Source organism: Scophthalmus maximus, chromosome 10, assembly GCF_022379125.1.
Source record: "Scophthalmus maximus strain ysfricsl-2021 chromosome 10, ASM2237912v1, whole genome shotgun sequence".
Classification (NCBI taxonomy): domain Eukaryota; kingdom Metazoa; phylum Chordata; class Actinopteri; order Pleuronectiformes; family Scophthalmidae; genus Scophthalmus; species Scophthalmus maximus.
Window position 1 is genome coordinate 1,307,501 of NC_061524.1, and position 18,207 is coordinate 1,325,707.

Below are 18,207 nucleotides of genomic sequence, written 5' to 3' on the forward strand. Positions count from 1 at the left end.
GAAACTCAGAGAGCGGAGCGTCTCCGAGTGTAATTCCTTAATGAGAGCAGAGGGGGAAAATGACACAATATGTTAACTGGCTCATGCGAGAGGAGTGCAAACATCTAATTCAAGAAAATGAGGGGGGGGGGGCGGCAGACTCCACACCCGTCAGTGTAATCTGCTCCGAGAGAGAAGCCGGTCTGAGTCCGTCAGGAGGCCGAGGACCAGGAACACGTCTTAGTGACGCGGAGGCGACATCTGTCTGAGACGTGAATTAAAAAGAGCAGATGAATAAACAAAGTGAGAGAAACAAGGTCTTCGTAGAGAGACAGATGGAGGAAAGAGACAGAGAGGTTCTGAATGACGACCAGGGAGTCGTATTGTCCACGGATCAAAGATGAATCACTGAATATTGGTTTCAGCGGTTTCCTTTTTGCAATATCCAGCTAATACTCTTAATTCCATGAAAGATGTTTTGTTCTCATCCGTGTCGTTCCGTTTGTTTGACGGTTTTTTTGTGAGAAGGGTCACGCTCAAAATATAGAACAGGTCTTAACAAAAGTGGTTGAAGGGCTGAGACCCTGACAGTTCGGCGTGGATGTGGATCATTTGGGCGAATCCAAGATCACTTCTATTGAACATGGCGAGATTAAGGAATATTTCACTGATCCTGATTAAACACTGTTTAGGACAAAGGACACTTTCACACCGTCTTCGAGACGACCCCTCTCCGTCTTCAGAGGGACGACCCCTCTCCGTCTTCAGAGGGACGACCCCGTTACGTCTTCAGAGGGACGACCCCGTTACGTCTTCAGAGGGACGACCCCGCTACGTCTTCAGAGGGACGACCCCGTTACGTCTTCAGAGGGACGACCCCTCTCCGTCTTCAGATGGACGACCCCTCTCCGTCTTCAGAGGGACGACCCTGTTACGTCTCAGAGGGACGACCCCTCTCCGTCTTCAGAGGGACGACCCCTCTCCGTCTTCAGAGGGACGACTCTGTTACGTCTCAGAGGGACGACCCTGTTACGTCTCAGAGGGACGACCCCTCTCCGTCTTCAGAGGGACGACCCCTCTCCGTCTTCAGAGGGACGACCCCGCTACGTCTTCAGAGGGACGACCCCGTTACGTCTTCAGAGGGACGACCCCTCTCCGTCTTCAGATGGACGACCCCGTTACGTCTTCAGAGGGACGACCCCGTTACGTCTTCAGAGGGACGACCCCGCTACGTCTTCAGAGGGACGACCCCGTTACGTCTTCAGAGGGACGACCCCTCTCCGTCTTCAGATGGACGACCCTGTTACGTCTTCAGAGGGACGACCCTGTTACGTCTCAGAGGGACGACCCCTCTCCGTCTTCAGAGGGACGACCCTGTTACGTCTCAGAGGGACGACCCCTCTCCGTCTTCAGAGGGACGACCCCTCTCCGTCTTCAGAGGGACGACTCTGTTACGTCTCAGAGGGACGACCCCGTTACGTCTTCAGAGGGACGACCCCGCTCCGTCTTCAGAGGGACGACCCTGTTACGTCTTCAGAGAGACGACCCCGCTCCGTCTTCAGAGGGACGACTCTGTTACGTCTCAGAGGGACGACCCCGTTACGTCTTCAGAGGGACGACCCCGCTCCGTCTTCAGAGGGACGACCCCGTTACGTCTTCAGAGGGATGACCCCGTTACGTCGTCAGAGGGACGACCCTGTTACGTCTCAGAGGGACGACCCCGTTACGTCTTCAGAGGGACGACCCCTCTCCGTCTTCAGAGGGACGACCTTGTTACGTCTTCAGAGGGACGACCCCGTTACGTCTTCAGAGGGACGACCCTGTTACGTCTTCAGAGGGACGACCCCTCTCCGTCTTCAGATGGACGACCTTGTTACGTCTTCAGAGGGACGACCCCTCTCCGTCTTCAGATGGACGACCTTGTTACGTCTTCAGAAGGACGACCCCGTTACGTCTTCAGAGGGACGACCCCTCTCCGTCTTCAGATGGACGACCTTGTTACGTCTTCAGAGGGACGACCCCGTTACGTCTTCAGAGGGACGACCCCGTTACGTCTTCAGAGGGACGACCCCGCTCCGTCTTCAGAGGGACGACCCTGTTACGTCTTCAGAGGGACGACCCCGTTACGTCTCAGAGGGACGACCCCGTTACGTCTCAGAGGGACGACCCTGTTACGTCTTCAGAGGGACGACCCTGTTACGTCTCAGAGGGACGACCCTGTTACGTCTTCAGAGGGACGACCCTGTTACGTCTCAGAGGGACGACCCCGCTCCGTCTTCAGATGGACGACCCCGCTCCGTCTTCAGAGGGACGACCCCGCTCCGTCTTCAGATGGACGACCCCGCTCCGTCTTCAGAGGGACGACCCTGTTACGTCTCAGAGGGACGACCCTGTTACGTCTTCAGAGGGACGACCCCTCTCCGTCTTCAGATGGACGACCTTGTTACGTCTTCAGAGGGACGACCCCGTTACGTCTTCAGAGGGATGACCCCGCTCCGTCTTCAGAGGGATGACCCCGTTACGTCTTCAGAGGGACGACCCTGTTACGTCTCAGAGGGACGACCCTGTTACGTCTTCAGAGGGACGACCCCGCTCCGTCTTCAGAGGGACGACCTTGTTACGTCTTCAGAGGGACGACCTTGTTACGTCTTCAGAGGGACGACCCCGTTACGTCTTCAGAGGGATGACCCCGTTACGTCTTCAGAGGGACGACCCCGTTACGTCTTCAGAGGGACGACCCTGTTACGTCTTCAGAGGGACGACCCTGTTACGTCTCAGAGGGACGACCCTGTTACGTCTTCAGAGGGACGACCCCTCTCCGTCTTCAGATGGACGACCTTGTTACGTCTTCAGAGGGACGACCCCGTTACGTCTTCAGAGGGATGACCCCGTTACGTCTTCAGAGGGACGACCCTGTTACGTCTTCAGAGGGACGACCCTGTTACGTCATCAGAGGGACGACCCTGTTACGTCTTCAGAGGGACGACCCCGCTCCGTCTTCAGAGGGACGACCCTGTTACGTCTTCAGAGGGACGACCCCGTTACGTCTTCAGATGGACGACCCTGTTACGTCTTCAGAGGGACGACCCGTTACGTCTTCAGAGGGATGACCCCGTTACGTCTTCAGAGGGACGACCCCGTTACGTCTTCAGAGGGACGACCCTGTTACGTCTTCAGAGGGACGACCCTGTTACGTCTCAGAGGGACGACCCTGTTACGTCTTCAGAGGGACGACCCCTCTCCGTCTTCAGATGGACGACCTTGTTACGTCTTCAGAGGGACGACCCCGTTACGTCTTCAGAGGGATGACCCCGTTACGTCTTCAGAGGGACGACCCTGTTACGTCTTCAGAGGGACGACCCTGTTACGTCATCAGAGGGACGACCCTGTTACGTCTTCAGAGGGACGACCCCGCTCCGTCTTCAGAGGGACGACCCTGTTACGTCTTCAGAGGGACGACCCCGTTACGTCTTCAGATGGACGACCCTGTTACGTCTTCAGAGGGACGACCCCGTTACGTCTTCAGAGGGACGACCCCGTTACGTCTTCAGAGGGACGACCCCGCTCCGTCTTCAGAGGGACGACCCCGCTCCGTCTTCAGAGGGACGACCCTGTTACGTCTTCAGAGGGACGACCCCGTTACGTCTTCAGATGGACGACCCTGTTACGTCTTCAGAGGGACGACCCCGTTACGTCTTCAGAGGGACGACCCCGTTACGTCTTCAGAGGGACGACCCCGCTCCGTCTTCAGAGGGACGACCCTGTTACGTCTTCAGAGGGAAAACCCTGTTACGTCTTCAGAGGGACGACCCCGTTACGTCTTCAGATGGACGACCCCGCTCCGTCTTCAGAGGGACGACCCTGTTAGCAGCTCGCAGCAGCAGCCTGTCTTTGCACATCAGCATTAGAATTTCAAAGCAGCTTTTGATTGTTTGATCTCATATCCAAAAATGATTGTTGGTAATAAAAAAAGGGGGGAAAAAAGCAATTAACATAAAGCTGTGGATCTATTAATACGCCGTTTCCTCTGTAGTCTTGTGGCTGGTTGTGATCTATAATTAACAGAGGAGAGATCCCGTTTTCACCTTCTGCTCAGTTCCCCCCCTGGACCGGCTCTCTGGAGAGACGCTTCACACTACACAGAGAACAGAAACACTAGAAAGAGCTTGTGTGTTTTCTAATATTAAAGCTGACAGAACCGACGGCTCCATTTTCTTTCTGACATTCTCCGTCAGCACAAAGATTCTTCTCTTCTCAGTTGTTAACCTAAGTGATGCTTGTGAACCTGCAAATGAACTTTTAGCACATTGTCATATAAATTGTAGAGTCTCACACAACCTGACCAGTAACAACGTAACAACATCTATATAATCAGAGAATTCTCTCCGTGTCGATCGTCTCTCCCCTCGAAGCCCCCGAGGCCGCGGACGACGGTCGGTTCATCTCCATTACAATCGGGCCGACGCTGGAAACGTCAGCAGCGCTCAGCTCCATCGATTAACCTTGTTAATGTGTCGCCGGCAGCGCAGGTGGAATCGAGTGACCGGGCTCCGCACTTCTTCTGTTTTGATATTTTCCATCAGAACTAACACGCAAATTTGGAGGCAGGCGACATCACGAGGCTCCTCCTCCTCGCATAAATACCAACGTGTGCAACAGTGGGAGACGTCCGGTCCAACAGTGCTGAGTAATATCCATACAGTGATTGAGTTGTTGAGTCTTTAGTTTAAAGACATCAATAGTAGCTTCCAATGCGATGTGCTGCTTCTTCAGGCACATGGTGTGGTAGGCCTGTCGAAGCTCCGCCTCCAGCACTGTGTTCCAATGGATTTTCTTTATTTCTATTTTCCAGGGTCGAGCCAAAGTTACACTTTGAAGTTTTACGTTTTAAAGATGCTGAAACGCAACAAATGTACTTTAACAAACCAGTTATGACAGTGTGGTTCGGTTAACGTCCATCTGTCTTTCTTATGACGAAGGATGTTAACGTTCAGTGAGAACACACCGGAGCCTCTCGGCTCGTTGGTGACATTTTCAAAAAGCAGCTCAGGGACAAATGCAGAAAGAGTTTCCTGTAATGTAACAACTGACCGGTGAAGAAGATTAATGAAGTTGATTTTTTTTTCCCCTCTGAGGTCGACTGAGCGCCGTTAATGTTCAAAGATCCGACTCTGAGGGCATCGCATCGGAGAGAAGAAGAATCAACTATGTGACAAAGTCACCGATTGGGATTCAGGCAGATGATGAACTGTAGGTGGGAAGAGAGTCGTCAGAGTTCCTACAGTGAGGATTTGTGATTCCTGTGATCTAAAGGAAGGGATGGAGAAACGAGCGACGTGCTGAAACGGCAGGAAGTCAGAGTCCAATCCACCCGCGGTGCAGTAAACGCAGCACTGCGGTCCTGCCGTCATACGAGAACAAGTCGCATCAATAATGTAGCAGAGAGTCGGTCGGCCTGCCAGAAGAAAAGACAACAACAAAACAACAACACGCCAAGACGGGTGCGTGGGGTGCATGTGTGGAGATGATTTACATTTGACACAGATCATCACCAAGAGCCTGAGAGCACACGAGAGAGAGAGAGAGAGAGAGAGAGACAGAGAGAGAGAGAGAGAGAGGGAGACAGAGAGAGAGAGAGAGAGAGAGAGAGAGAGAGAGAGAGAGAGAGAGAGACAGAGAGAGAGACAGAGAGAGAGACAGAGAGAGAGAGAGAGAGAGAGAGGGAGAGAGAGATGTCTTATCAACACTTAATGTATCTAAGAACCAAAAAGACAAACAAAAGTGAAACGCTGCCATGAAAACTAAACTATAAACACACACACACACACACACACACACACACACACACACACACACACACACACACACACACACACACACACACACACACACACACACACACACACGTGAGAAATGAAGTTATCGGAGGGACGATCAACAGGATGTGGACGTTTCTCCTCGATCGTCGACCACTCGAGCGGACGACGAGTCTTCTGATTGAGGTCAACTCCTGTTACAGACCATAAAAGCAGCAGCGCAACGTGTCCCCAACATTTACAGGCGGAAAGTTAATTTGCACATGAAAGAGGCAGCCCCGGCGTTTTTCTGCATAATGAGGGGAACAGCAGCAGCGGGGGGGGGGGGGGGGGGGGGGGGACCAACAAGTGTATTTAAACAAAATGGTTCCCAGTGGAATGTGTTATTGATTCCACCAATAACAACAGACTGTTATCATCACTGCTCACGACCGACACTGATTTCTCCCTGATGTCTCAAACGCAGCACAAACTGCAAAAAAACACAAACATCATAAAGTGCATGAAGAACATCAAACGAGCGAGAAAGTGACGTTACGACTGGGAATGGGTCGGACAGGTTGGTCCTCGATCCGTGGGTGTGTGTGTGTGTGTGTGTGTGTGTGTGAGGAGTAAATATGAAACGATGCGACATCTGTTGCGGCTGTAAGTGATGTATCACTCCATTCCACTTCGTTTAGCGTCACTTCGTCTGAGTTAATTGGTTCACGAGCGGAGCACAAATTAAGGGGAATGGCCGTGTTTATCGTCGCGGCGACACTCATTAAGCCCCCCCCCCTTCAGAACTGGTGACATTCATTAAAATACCCTTCACAACTGTGGCGGGGGTGGGGTGGGGGGGGGGGGGGGGGGGGGGGGTGGGGAGTGCATCAGGGTGTATTGACAGCTGCATTTAACATCGTATGAGAAGCGGAGGGAAGCGAACGCACACAGATCCACGCGTACTGTACAAATATGCATGAAGAAATACAGACATCGTATTAAAACACACACACACACACACACACACACACACACACACACACACACACCTGTGCGACCTACCTCTCTCCGCCGCGAGGCCCAGCAGGTCTGTTTGATTTTCCAAACCACGGCGGCGACGAGCAGCAGAGACAGGAAGCAGCTGGGCGAGAGAAGAGGGGGCTCGAGGTTAGTCAATCAATCAATCACTTTAAAAACATATCAATGATTCCGTAGGAGGTGCAAGTAAAATATGACTCATCTATGTATCTTAATGAAACGTGGGATCAGAGTGACTCCCGTGTGTCTTCCGATTGTATGAGCAGCTCTTTTCGTGAGTGCTCCTGTGTGGCGAACTCATAAAGAATGAAAGAGGCTAAACCACAATGATTACGATGAATATTCCTCCCCCGGCTTCCGGAGAGCGAAGACGACAAAGGCGAGTTGGAATTCGTGGGAAGTTTTGTGGTCAGACACGAAAACCGCGGTGACCACAGGCGCCCGGGGATTTCAGGACAGCGAGAGGTCAACGGGCGCCGTGACGCTCACGAACAAAGAACGAGGTCTCGTTGGTACACACACGCACGCACACACACGCACACACACGCACACACACACACGCACACACACACGCGCGCACACACACACGCACGCACGCACGCACACACACACACACACACACACACACACACACACACACACACACACACACACACACACACACACACACACACACACACACACACACACACACACACACACACAGACACACACACGAACACACACGCACACACACACGAACACACACACACACACACACACACACACACAGACACACACACGAACACACACGCACACACACACACACACGGACACACACACGCACACACACACACACACACACACACACACACACACACGCACACACACGAACACACACACACACACGAACACACACACACACACACACACACACACACACACACACACACACACACACACACACACACACGAACACACACACACACACACACACACACACACACACAAAGTTCAATGTCTGGAGGGCAAAGTTATCAGGCCAAACACAAAAGCTCCTCTCTCCAAAAGAACTTCTGACAAGAGCTCAAAACAAGCGCACCCAAAGACCTAACAACAGGAAGTCCCGGAGAAACTGCTGAGGACAGCAGCAGCGGAACAATCCCCCTCTTCATGTGTGTGTGTGTGTGTGTGTGTGTGTGTGTGTGTGTGTGTGACAGCACTGTAAAGGGTATCAGCGCCGTAATGAGCGTGACATTTTCAGACCCAGTGCGGTGAAGAGGCTGCGGTCACGAACTCTCCCGGTCCACAGTCGACCTCTCGGGCAGGAAGTTCCCCCCGGTGACGAGGACGAGACGCTCGTCGCCGCTGCACGAAAAACCCTTCCGCTCTGGACTCTCTGACTATCAGACGAGAACTTCTTCGTCACTAATGATCTCTTCTCATTGGTTCATTAACTGTGGATCCACACCTACAGTGGGCGACACTTTCTCACCATTGACCTCGTCAAGTATCATTATTAACAATGAAAAGATTGCACATCCTTCCTACTTGTATATACAACAATCAGACGGTGCTACAACTGTTATATATTGTAATAATGTCATGTCATTTATTCCGTATGATAACAACAATCGGTTGATCTAAATAGGCAGTAGATCGTATCTATAATTTAATTGGTTGCGATCTACGCAGGGGGCGTCCGTCGACCTCATCCCTCCGAAGGAGGCGGTCCTGGAATTGGGACACAACTTATATGACGCCATTTTCTGACTTTGTGACATCACTCATACCATCTGATCATAACTGATGTTATTCCATCTACATAAGCTTGACGGTCGTGTCTATAGTCTTCAGACTTCTTCGTGACGTCACATCATATGACGGGGAATTCTGTTTCTGATCAACAGAAACTTAAATTATTATTAATCTTGTCCTTTGACCAATCAGCTGCAAAGGTTAATAATCTGGAGATAAACTCCAGAGTACTATTCCTGAACTAATCCGTCCATGTGAGTTATTCTGTACGTCTGATCAGTCAAAACAGATCAAAATTAAAAATGATGTCATCGGTCTTATTTGTTGGACGAAGACAAACATGGCTGCCGACTCGCAGCTCATCACTTCGGTCTGAGTTCTAATTAAGTTTGCCGGAATTATTTTCTACATATTTCATATCAGAAACTTTCAGTACAGTAAAAAACAAACAGCAATAACCTTTTTATGGAGGAGACATTTCTGTGCATTTTACCTTTTACTTTGTTTTATTTGTGTTTTCTAGTTATTGCTGTTGTTTATAATAACTTTTTTTGTGTGAAATTCACCATAAAGTGTATTTAATGGTGAATCGTCTGTTTGTTACTGCCGTCGTTGATAATAAAGGTTTTTAATTCAACAGTAAAATATTCTGCCTGAGTGAAAACGTTTATCACGACACATTAAACTGATAATTATAGGAAAACAACACGTCGTCCAAACCAATATCTGATAAAACTTTGATACTTTATGTTCACTGTTCTCAGATCAGCTTCACCTCTTTACTGTTTACTAATCTTTCTCTCTGTTTATTGTCCTTTGGTAGAAAAGCACTTAGCCAGCTCTGGTTTTTATACAGGTTGTGCACATAAACATTATTAGTCGTATGAAATATTAGACAAACATATCTGCATCAGTGTTAATGATGGTTTCATTTTACAGAAGAAAAACGGCAGAAAAGCATTTGTGTTAACATTTTCTGTAAAAAATAAAAAATGATTTATTATCTTAATTCAAATTGGTTTTCAGCGGATCAGTCAAACTGCTCGCTCTATTTTGAAATATATAGTTTTTCTTTTCGCTCGTCGACGTGAAGCAGACGGTTCCTTTACATATCTGAGCATCTTAATAAACTCTACACACAGAAGTGGGAGTCGCTTCAATGCACCTTCACGTTAAAGCAGCAACAGAAGTTTATCACTTATCAAATGTTACAGTCGGTGGGTTTGTTTTTTTCTGTATTTCTAAATGAAACAAACATCATATTCGGCGTCCACAGAGAAATCCTCGATCGCAGGAGTCTCATGAGTCACTTAGAGCCAAAAGGCTTCTTGGCTGTTTTTTGGGAAAGAAAAAAAAAGAGAGAGAGGGAAAGTGATTGCTAATCAGGCGAGCGAGAGCCGGGAGTAATTGGACAGAGCTGAACTGCAGCGTCACCAATTAGCATCTGAGAACTGTGGAGAACGGAGACATACATGCTGTTTAATTACAACCTTTTCACTTTATCAACCCCTTTTCATCTTCCCTTCATTTAGAGATGAGAACGAACACATGAGGAGGGCTGACGGAAAGAGAGAGTGAGGGAGAGAGAGGAGGAGGAGGAGAAAGAGAGAGAGGAGGAGAGAGAGAGAGAGAGAGGAAGAGGAGAGAGAGAGAGGAGGAGAGAGAGAGGAGGAGAGAGGAAGAGGAGAGAGAGAGAGAGGAGGAGGAGAGAGAGAGAGATGAGGAGAGAGAGAGAGAGAGGAAGAGGAGAGAGAGAGAGGAGGAGAGAGAGAGGAGGAGAGAGAGAGGAGGAGAGAGAGAGAGAGATGAGGAGAGAGAGAGAGAGAGAGGAGGAGAGAGAGAGAGAGGAGGAGAGAGGAAGAGGAGAGAGAGAGAGGAGAGAGGAGGAGAGAGAGAGAGGAGAGAGAGAGAGAGAGAGATGAGGAGAGAGAGAGAGAGAGAGGAGGAGAGAGAGAGAGAGAGAGGAGGAGAGAGAGAGAGAGGAGGAGAGAGGAAGAGGAGAGAGAGAGAGAGAGAGGAGGAGAGAGAGAGAGGAGAGAGAGAGAGAGAGAGATGAGGAGAGAGAGAGAGAGAGAGGAAGAGGAGAGAGAGAGAGGAGGAGAGAGGAAGAGGAGAGAGAGGAAGAGGAGAGAGAGAGAGAGGAGGAGAGAGAGAGAGAGAGAGAGAGAGAGAGGAGGAAGAGAGAGAGAGAGATGAGGAGAGAGGAGGAGAAAGAGAGAGAGAGAGGAAGAGGAGAGAGAGAGAGAGAGAGAGGAAGAGGAGAGAGAGAGGGAGAGAGGAAGAGGAGAGAGAGAGAGGAGGAGAGAGGAGGAGAAAGAGAGAGAGAGAGGAAGAGGAGAGAGAGAGAGAGAGGAAGAGGAGAGAGAGAGAGAGAGAGGAAGAGGAGAGAGAGAGAGGAGGAGAGAGAGAGGAGAGAGGAAGAGGAGAGAGAGAGAGAGAGAGGAAGAGGAGAGAGAGAGAGGAGGAGAGAGAGAGAGGAGGAGAGAGAGAGGAGAGAGGAAGAGGAGAGAGAGAGAGAGAGGAAGAGGAGAGAGAGAGGAAGAGGAGAGAGAGAGAGAGGAGGAGAGAGAGAGGAGGAGAGAGGAAGAGGAGAGAGAGAGATGAGGAGAGAGGAGGAGAAAGAGAGAGAGGAGGAGAGAGAGAGGAAGAGGAGAGAGAGAGAGAGGGAGAGAGAGTAAGAGGAGAGAGAGAGATGAGGAGAGAGGAGGAGGAGAGAGAGAGAGAGAGAGAGAGAGAGAGAGGAGGAGAGAGAGAGAGAGAGGAGGAGGAGAGAGGAAGAGGAGGAGAGAGAGAGAGAACGAGGAGAGAGAGAGAGAGAGAGAGAGGAGGAGAGAGAGAGGAAGAGGAGAGAGAGAGGAGAGAGAGAGAGAGGAGGAGGAGGAGGAGGAAGGAGGGGGAAGAGGAGGGGGAAGAGGAGGAGGAGGAGGATGAAGATTTTGTAGCTAATCACAGAGACGCTGGAGGTGGAATTGGAAGCAGCTCACTCTAATTTTTCTTAAAAACAATATTTAACGAAACACAAGAGACGTAGATTCTCCTTCGGGCCTTCACGACTTTGTGTTGACGCTCAACGATCAGCCGCTGTACAAAGACACTTCACAGTAACCAGAGCTTTTTTACTTGTGTTCAAACTTTTATTTTCTCTTTTCTGACTTTTACGTTTTGTTCTGCCTGAATTCAGTCTGTGTGTCGGCAACTTGTCATGCTCGTGAAACTAGTCGTGATTTAACAATAATATGTGCTGGATTATATATCTACTGTACTGTTCACATCTGCCCCTGATGACAGACTGATCATCGGATTCAATAATCAATACAGATTCAAATCTCCGCTTTCAATCACTGTACTGCTGCACACCCACCCACCCACCCACCCACCCACCCACACACACACACACACACACACACACACACACACACACACACACACACACACACACACACACACACACACACACACACACACACACACAGTCGATTAACTGTTGCAGCTCCATGTCTGGAAACTTTTTTTTGTCTTCAATTTATTATTTTATCTTTTGTTATGTTGTGTCGACCTACACCTGCAGCCATGCACCCGCAGCTGTCAATCAAACTGTATCCACTGACTAGAAGATCTGCCTTTTCTAACGTTGATAAAAAACTTGCACATTACTAAAAACTACAGCAGCAAAACAACAAATGAGAAACAGCTTTTCTCACTGGTGCAGGACAGTGAGACACACACACACACACGGAGGCGGACACATAACACCAAACTCCCCTGGCAAAAGTTGATGCTGTCCCCTACTGATGACATCATCCCTCCATGCTGCCCCTAAAGGTCGCTGATGTCCGGGAGCCGGCCCGGGGCAAGAGAACCAACAGAAAAAAGCACAGCTCACTTCCCTCACATGGCAGCACAGCAGTGTGAGACACACACACACACACACACACACACACACACACACACACACACACACACACACACACACACACACACACACACACACACACACACACACACACACACACACACACACACACACACACACACACACACACACACAGTAAGGAGGACACATACATATGTATTTGTCCGCAGTCCGCATATTTACATACATGTGTCTTTAAGTGGAGAGTGGTGTGTGAGACGATTTGACGGCGCTGTACACAGGAAGTAATGTGCACACACGCACAGGGACACACACGCACGCGCACACGCACACACACACACGCACACACACACACACACACACACACACACACACACACACACACACACACACACACACACACACACACACACACACACACACAGTAAGGAGGACACATACATATGTATTTGTCCGCAGTCCGCATATTTACATACATGTGTCTTTAAGTGGAGAGTGGTGCGTGAGACGATTTGACGGCGCTGTACACAGGAAGTAATGTGCACACACGCACAGGGACACACACGCACGCGCACACGCACACACACACACACGCACACACACACACACACATACACACACACACACACACTTGTCTGGTGTCATTGCTGAGTGGCAGAATGTTGCCTGAAGACAATCGACTTGATTCCAGACAGAAACTCTCTCATTAGTCTGGAGCCGCATCACTAACTGGTCTCTCTCTCTCTCTCACCACGTCCTGAAGTCAATGCTCTGCTTTGTCCGACCGGCCGGTTTCTACTGGACTCAGTCTCCGTGTGGGCGGAGAGGGGAAATTGTTTTTCCGGGATTTAAACATGTCTGATTAAGTCAAACCACAACGTCCAGGACGATAAACGGTTCAGTTGCGGATCCTGCACTGGTCCTCGTTCCTCTAGTTGCTGAACGAGGCCGAGTTTGTTTCTCCTCTTTTTTAGTTTCTAAACTGAGCATCTGAGTTGTTGCTCAACAAACCGACACACTCTCTCCCCCTCCGGTGCGTTGCTGTTGAGCAGCGTTGTTGTCGGGGGGGTTGAAGAAGAAGCTCCACCCGAGGCTCCTGCCACCTGCTGCAACTCAGAGTTCAGGTTGTGCAACGAGCTGCTGAGCAGCAGAAAAAATCCCCAAAACATGTGCGGAGCAGCTGGAAGCTCTGCAGAGAATAAATACTCTACTGTTCTGTACTGTACAATAAAAACTAACCTGAAGAACGTGACGAAGAACTGCACCAGGTCCATGATGCTGTTGTGCTGAGAGAAAGCGATCTGTTGGAGAAGAGACGAGAGGAACAGACAGTCAATACGTCATACGTCACAAAAATATAATATATATATATGGATTTACATTATTTGTTTTATGAGTCCCAAACACACTTGTCAGTTTCCCAAAGATAAAACATGACGTCTGCAAAAGTAGGAAATATTCCAAGTTCGAAGCCAGTGCATAAGTGCCTGAAGCCTGTATTCTGTGTACTGACCAGCAGAGGGCGACTCGATGAGAAAATGACGCTACTTCTAACTTGATTCATAACGTCAGTAAAACATTTTCCTTCGGAGTTTATGGTTCAATCTCTAGTTTCCAGTCTTCTTCAATACATAATGTTCATTTAGTACATTATGGTCCATTTACAGTCACATAGACGTGTGGATGCAGCGTGATTGACAGCTGCTACCGTCCAATCGGCTCTCGGTCAGACCACAACAACCCCAACTCTACGTCTGGTTCCTCTAAAACCAAGATGGCAGCTCACGAACAAACGTGTGGCGACGCGGTCGGTCGACACTTGGTTCAAACGCATCGGGACAGAGGTCGCTGTTAAAATCAATAATTACACAGCGGATTCCGGAGTTTTAAAACTTTATTCTGTGCCTGTGGAAAAGATTCTGTTTTGCAACATTTGAACAAAGCCGTTATGTAACCTCCCTCCGACCTGTGTCTCACAGAACTGTGGATTAAACATCTCTTCTCACCTGAGGCCAATGTTCAGGCCTCTTACATAAACACGTCCTCACATGTTCTCCATCTCCTCGTCCCGCGACACGCCAACTCTCACGCTACAGTACGAACCACCAACCATATGGTCTGAGGGTTATTGTGAGATTCGCCTGTAGAGGAAAAGGCTCCTGGACCTTTTTCGTGCCTCTCTGGTTTCCTGCAGCACTTTGCACAATTGAACTTGGCCAGAAGCTGCTGGAAGCTGCAGCATCGCTAAAACCCCCCGACGGCCTCATCCATCACCGCTGCTGCTGCTGCTGCTGCTGCTGCTGCAGTGTGTGTGTGCGTGTGTGTGTGTGTGTGTGTGTGTGTGTGCGTGTGTGTGTGGCCCATGTGCTTCCCACAGATCTGAGACATGTTGACTCACGCGTCCTGCAGGGTTTTATTCATTCGCTCTGTAATAATTCATGTTACCGCCCATCGTGGCGTGTTTGTTTTAATCTCGGCGAGGCTTCCCTGGTGAAGATTTAAGTTTAGATAAATATATTAAATTATTAAATAGGCAGAGAAAATATGAAAAACTTTGGCAAAACTATCTGCGCGATAAATAAACACCACGACGTCGTCGTGAAAGTTGGCTCAGATCTTGTTCAGATGTTCTGCTGTGGATCGATAAAGTTTTGTTTTCATTTGCATTATTATTATTGGAGGATATTCACTCTTTAAGGCGAACATGGAATCTTTCATTCATGACATTTATGTTCCATCTTCTTTTACTCTGATCCAGTAACATCTGCACTGGTTTTAACAAGTGTCACCTTTATATAGATACCAATATTATTCATCATTATTATGCGTCACATTATTATTCATGTGAACAGGGCCAAGTGGGTAAACTCATAATCCTCCCATATATGTTCATCATCATGCACATTATCCTGCATATCTCTTAACATAAAAAGTATATTTTTACTTACACACATCCAGACAGATGCTCATTCTTACCACAGTTAAAAAAGAGAGAAAAGTTAACACCTCAATCTTCAAATATCATTTCACAATCTGTCTCCGGCAGCAGCAGACGTGTGTGTTTACTGTACGACTTGTGAATATGTGCGATGCTCCCTGCTGCTTCAGAGAAAGAGCGTTTGGCCTTCAGCGACGAAACAAACCATTGTGTAGTTCCACGTTTACACTGCGTCGCGTTAAGAGGATTATTTACTGCAGACATTATTTCCTTTATTCACTTTCTCTCTCTGCCCTGTAGGAAACTAATAGTAATCTAATGGTTAGAGGTGTACAGACACAGAGGCTCTGGTAACTCCCACTGGCTGTTGTAGTTGAGCTGAGACGTATATTCTGCTCATATCCCGGTTCATAATGTTAACGTGGGTTGTGACTTGATCAGTTTCCTGCAGCTCATCTATCACAAGCTCTGTTGTTTGCGGAGCCGTCGATGTCGACTGTCTCTCGTCGTCGGTGGGAGAACAAAGTCTTTAACAACCAACCGACCCAGCGACACGTTTCCTCACAGGTCAAAAACCCCTCGGACCTGCGACTCTTTTTGATTCATTCTCATTTAATCTGAGGAGGTGAAGCAGCAGAGTCTTCCTTTGTTTTAATTGGCTTTTTAAAAAGGCTCCGGCTTCCCTCAAGAAACATTACGACGTGAAGCGCGAGAGCGGAACAGTCGAAGTGCAAATGAGCATGTGACATCATCGCATCCTTAATGAACGGCAGAAGATCCCCGGGCAGCACCGGGAGCTACAAGATATAAAAACACTGATCACTAACGCATTTGACAGCCACAGACTTGAAGCGAGGCTCGTCGTGGGGAAACCTTTTAAATGGCCCTAATGGCTGGAGAGGCTGCGTCTCCGCCTCTGGTCGGCTCCTCTGAGACCCGAGTCGGGAGGCGAGGGAGAAACAAATGGGGCAGACGAGGCTTTCAGAGCGTTTTTACGGGGCGTTTGTGCAGCAGGTTCAAACGACCTGGCGGTGGGAAAAAAAGCTGATCTGGGTCCAGAGGGACGCAGCGGTAACACAGACAACAGGGAGGAGAGAGGCTTCCACTGCAGCAGCCCCCGATGATATCACCACCTTTTATAGATGGACGCACACAAACAACGGAAAATCTCATTCAGGGAAATAAAATAAGACGCAAAACAAACAAAATGATGTTGAATATGTTAAAGTCATCCTCCGACAAACATGACTTCCTTCCCACACACACACACACACACACACACCAGCGGCCATCATTTCAATTTACAACAACTGCAGTCGTTAACAACAACTGTAATCAATAAGCTGTTTAGACCACACCCATCTTTCTCTCCCTGACCACTGCAGAGCCCCCCACACACACACACACACACTAACACACACACACTAACACACACACTCACACTAACACACACACACTAACACACACACTCACACTAACACACACACACACTCACACTTACACACGCACGCACGCACGCACACACACACACACACACACACACACACACACACACACACACACACACACACACACACACACACACACACACACACACACACACACACACACACACACACACACACACACACACACACACACACACACACACAGTTTAACTGCTTTTGATAAAACTCTCTCAGGTTTAATAAAGTTTTTTTGCAGTCGTCCTCGCCACACGATGCTTCTGAGGAAACAGGTCCGGGATCGTTACGCTGGATGTGATCGACTTGTACCTTCGCTGTAACGTCAGACTCAAACAAGCCGCTGCTGCATCAGAGCGATTGTTTAATGTGGAGACGCAGAGCCGGTTCTGATACTGAGATCAGGGGGTCAAGCGACTGTACATGGGGAATTGTATTTTTTAATCTAGAACTCCAATTACGCCAGGGAGGGGGAAAAAGGAGGAGGAGGGAGGAGACGAGAAGGTGAAAGAAGAGAGAGAGGGAACGATGTTCAGGAGAGAGTCATTACTGAGGGTCTACGGTGGCCCTCAGGGGACAAGAGCGGGCCTCTTAGTTCCCCTCAGCCTGAACCGACGACTCGCTTGTTAAAAAGCCGGTGTGTGAGAGAAAGTGTTTGGCTAATCAATAAGCAAAAGACGGGAAGAGAAGCGAGCGTAACGGGAAGAGAAGAAATGGAGGAGGAACTGGAAGTGAGCTTTTATAATAATTCTTATTTTCACTTTGGATCAACAGATTTAAATTCGTCCAGTTATATAATCTGGATTTAAGTGGAACGCAACATATTCACTTACGCATCTTGACAAATGTATTTGTGTTTTTTCTTTTTCCCATCCAGGGAAATGGAATGTGTGCTCACAGCGACACTACTTCCTGCGTATTTGCATTTTCATGAGGACCTTAATGACCAAAGTGAGGCGGTTGCCAAGTGATCCGCCTCCACCTCCGCGCTATGCAAATGAGCGCGGCGCCGCCATATGTGCGCACTTGTTAGGAGAGAGCTCGCAGATGTGGCTCCTCTCAAAAACAGGTGGCGAAAAGAGCCGCTTCTGCATCTGAAGACGAACAACAACAACAACCACGGGATGATGTAATCCCACAGGGGCCGCGCCGCCTCCTCCTCCTGTCACTGATTCGTCCAATTGTCATCTGTCGGAATCCGTTTGATTTCTCGTTCCACCGGTGGATCGTGTGATGTCACGTACCGCATCGGTATGTAAGGATCTGCTGTCTGGCTAAACAGCGGTTGTCACGGAGACGGGTCAAGCAGCCCAGCGACGGTTGTAACAATCAACCTACAAAAAGTTTGTAGAAAAGGTTATTTCATGCCTGTGAACTACT

The 18,207-nt window shown here is 48.9% G+C and overlaps 1 protein-coding gene across 5 annotated transcripts in view; it reads right to left on the reverse strand.

Moving 5' to 3' along the window:
- atrnl1a (attractin-like 1a) overlaps positions 1 to 18,207 on the reverse strand; it is a 148,908-nt gene that overhangs the window by 46,689 nt on the left and 84,012 nt on the right. For all 5 annotated transcript variants that reach the window (XM_035605647.2, XM_035605644.2, XM_035605651.2 and 2 more), the window contains 2 exons: positions 13,666 to 13,727; positions 6,840 to 6,918 (listed from right to left, as the gene is read on the reverse strand). In XM_035605647.2, the coding sequence (XP_035461540.2) occupies positions 6,840 to 6,918; positions 13,666 to 13,727 (141 nt within the window). The remainder of the gene's footprint in view (positions 1 to 6,839; positions 6,919 to 13,665; positions 13,728 to 18,207) is intronic.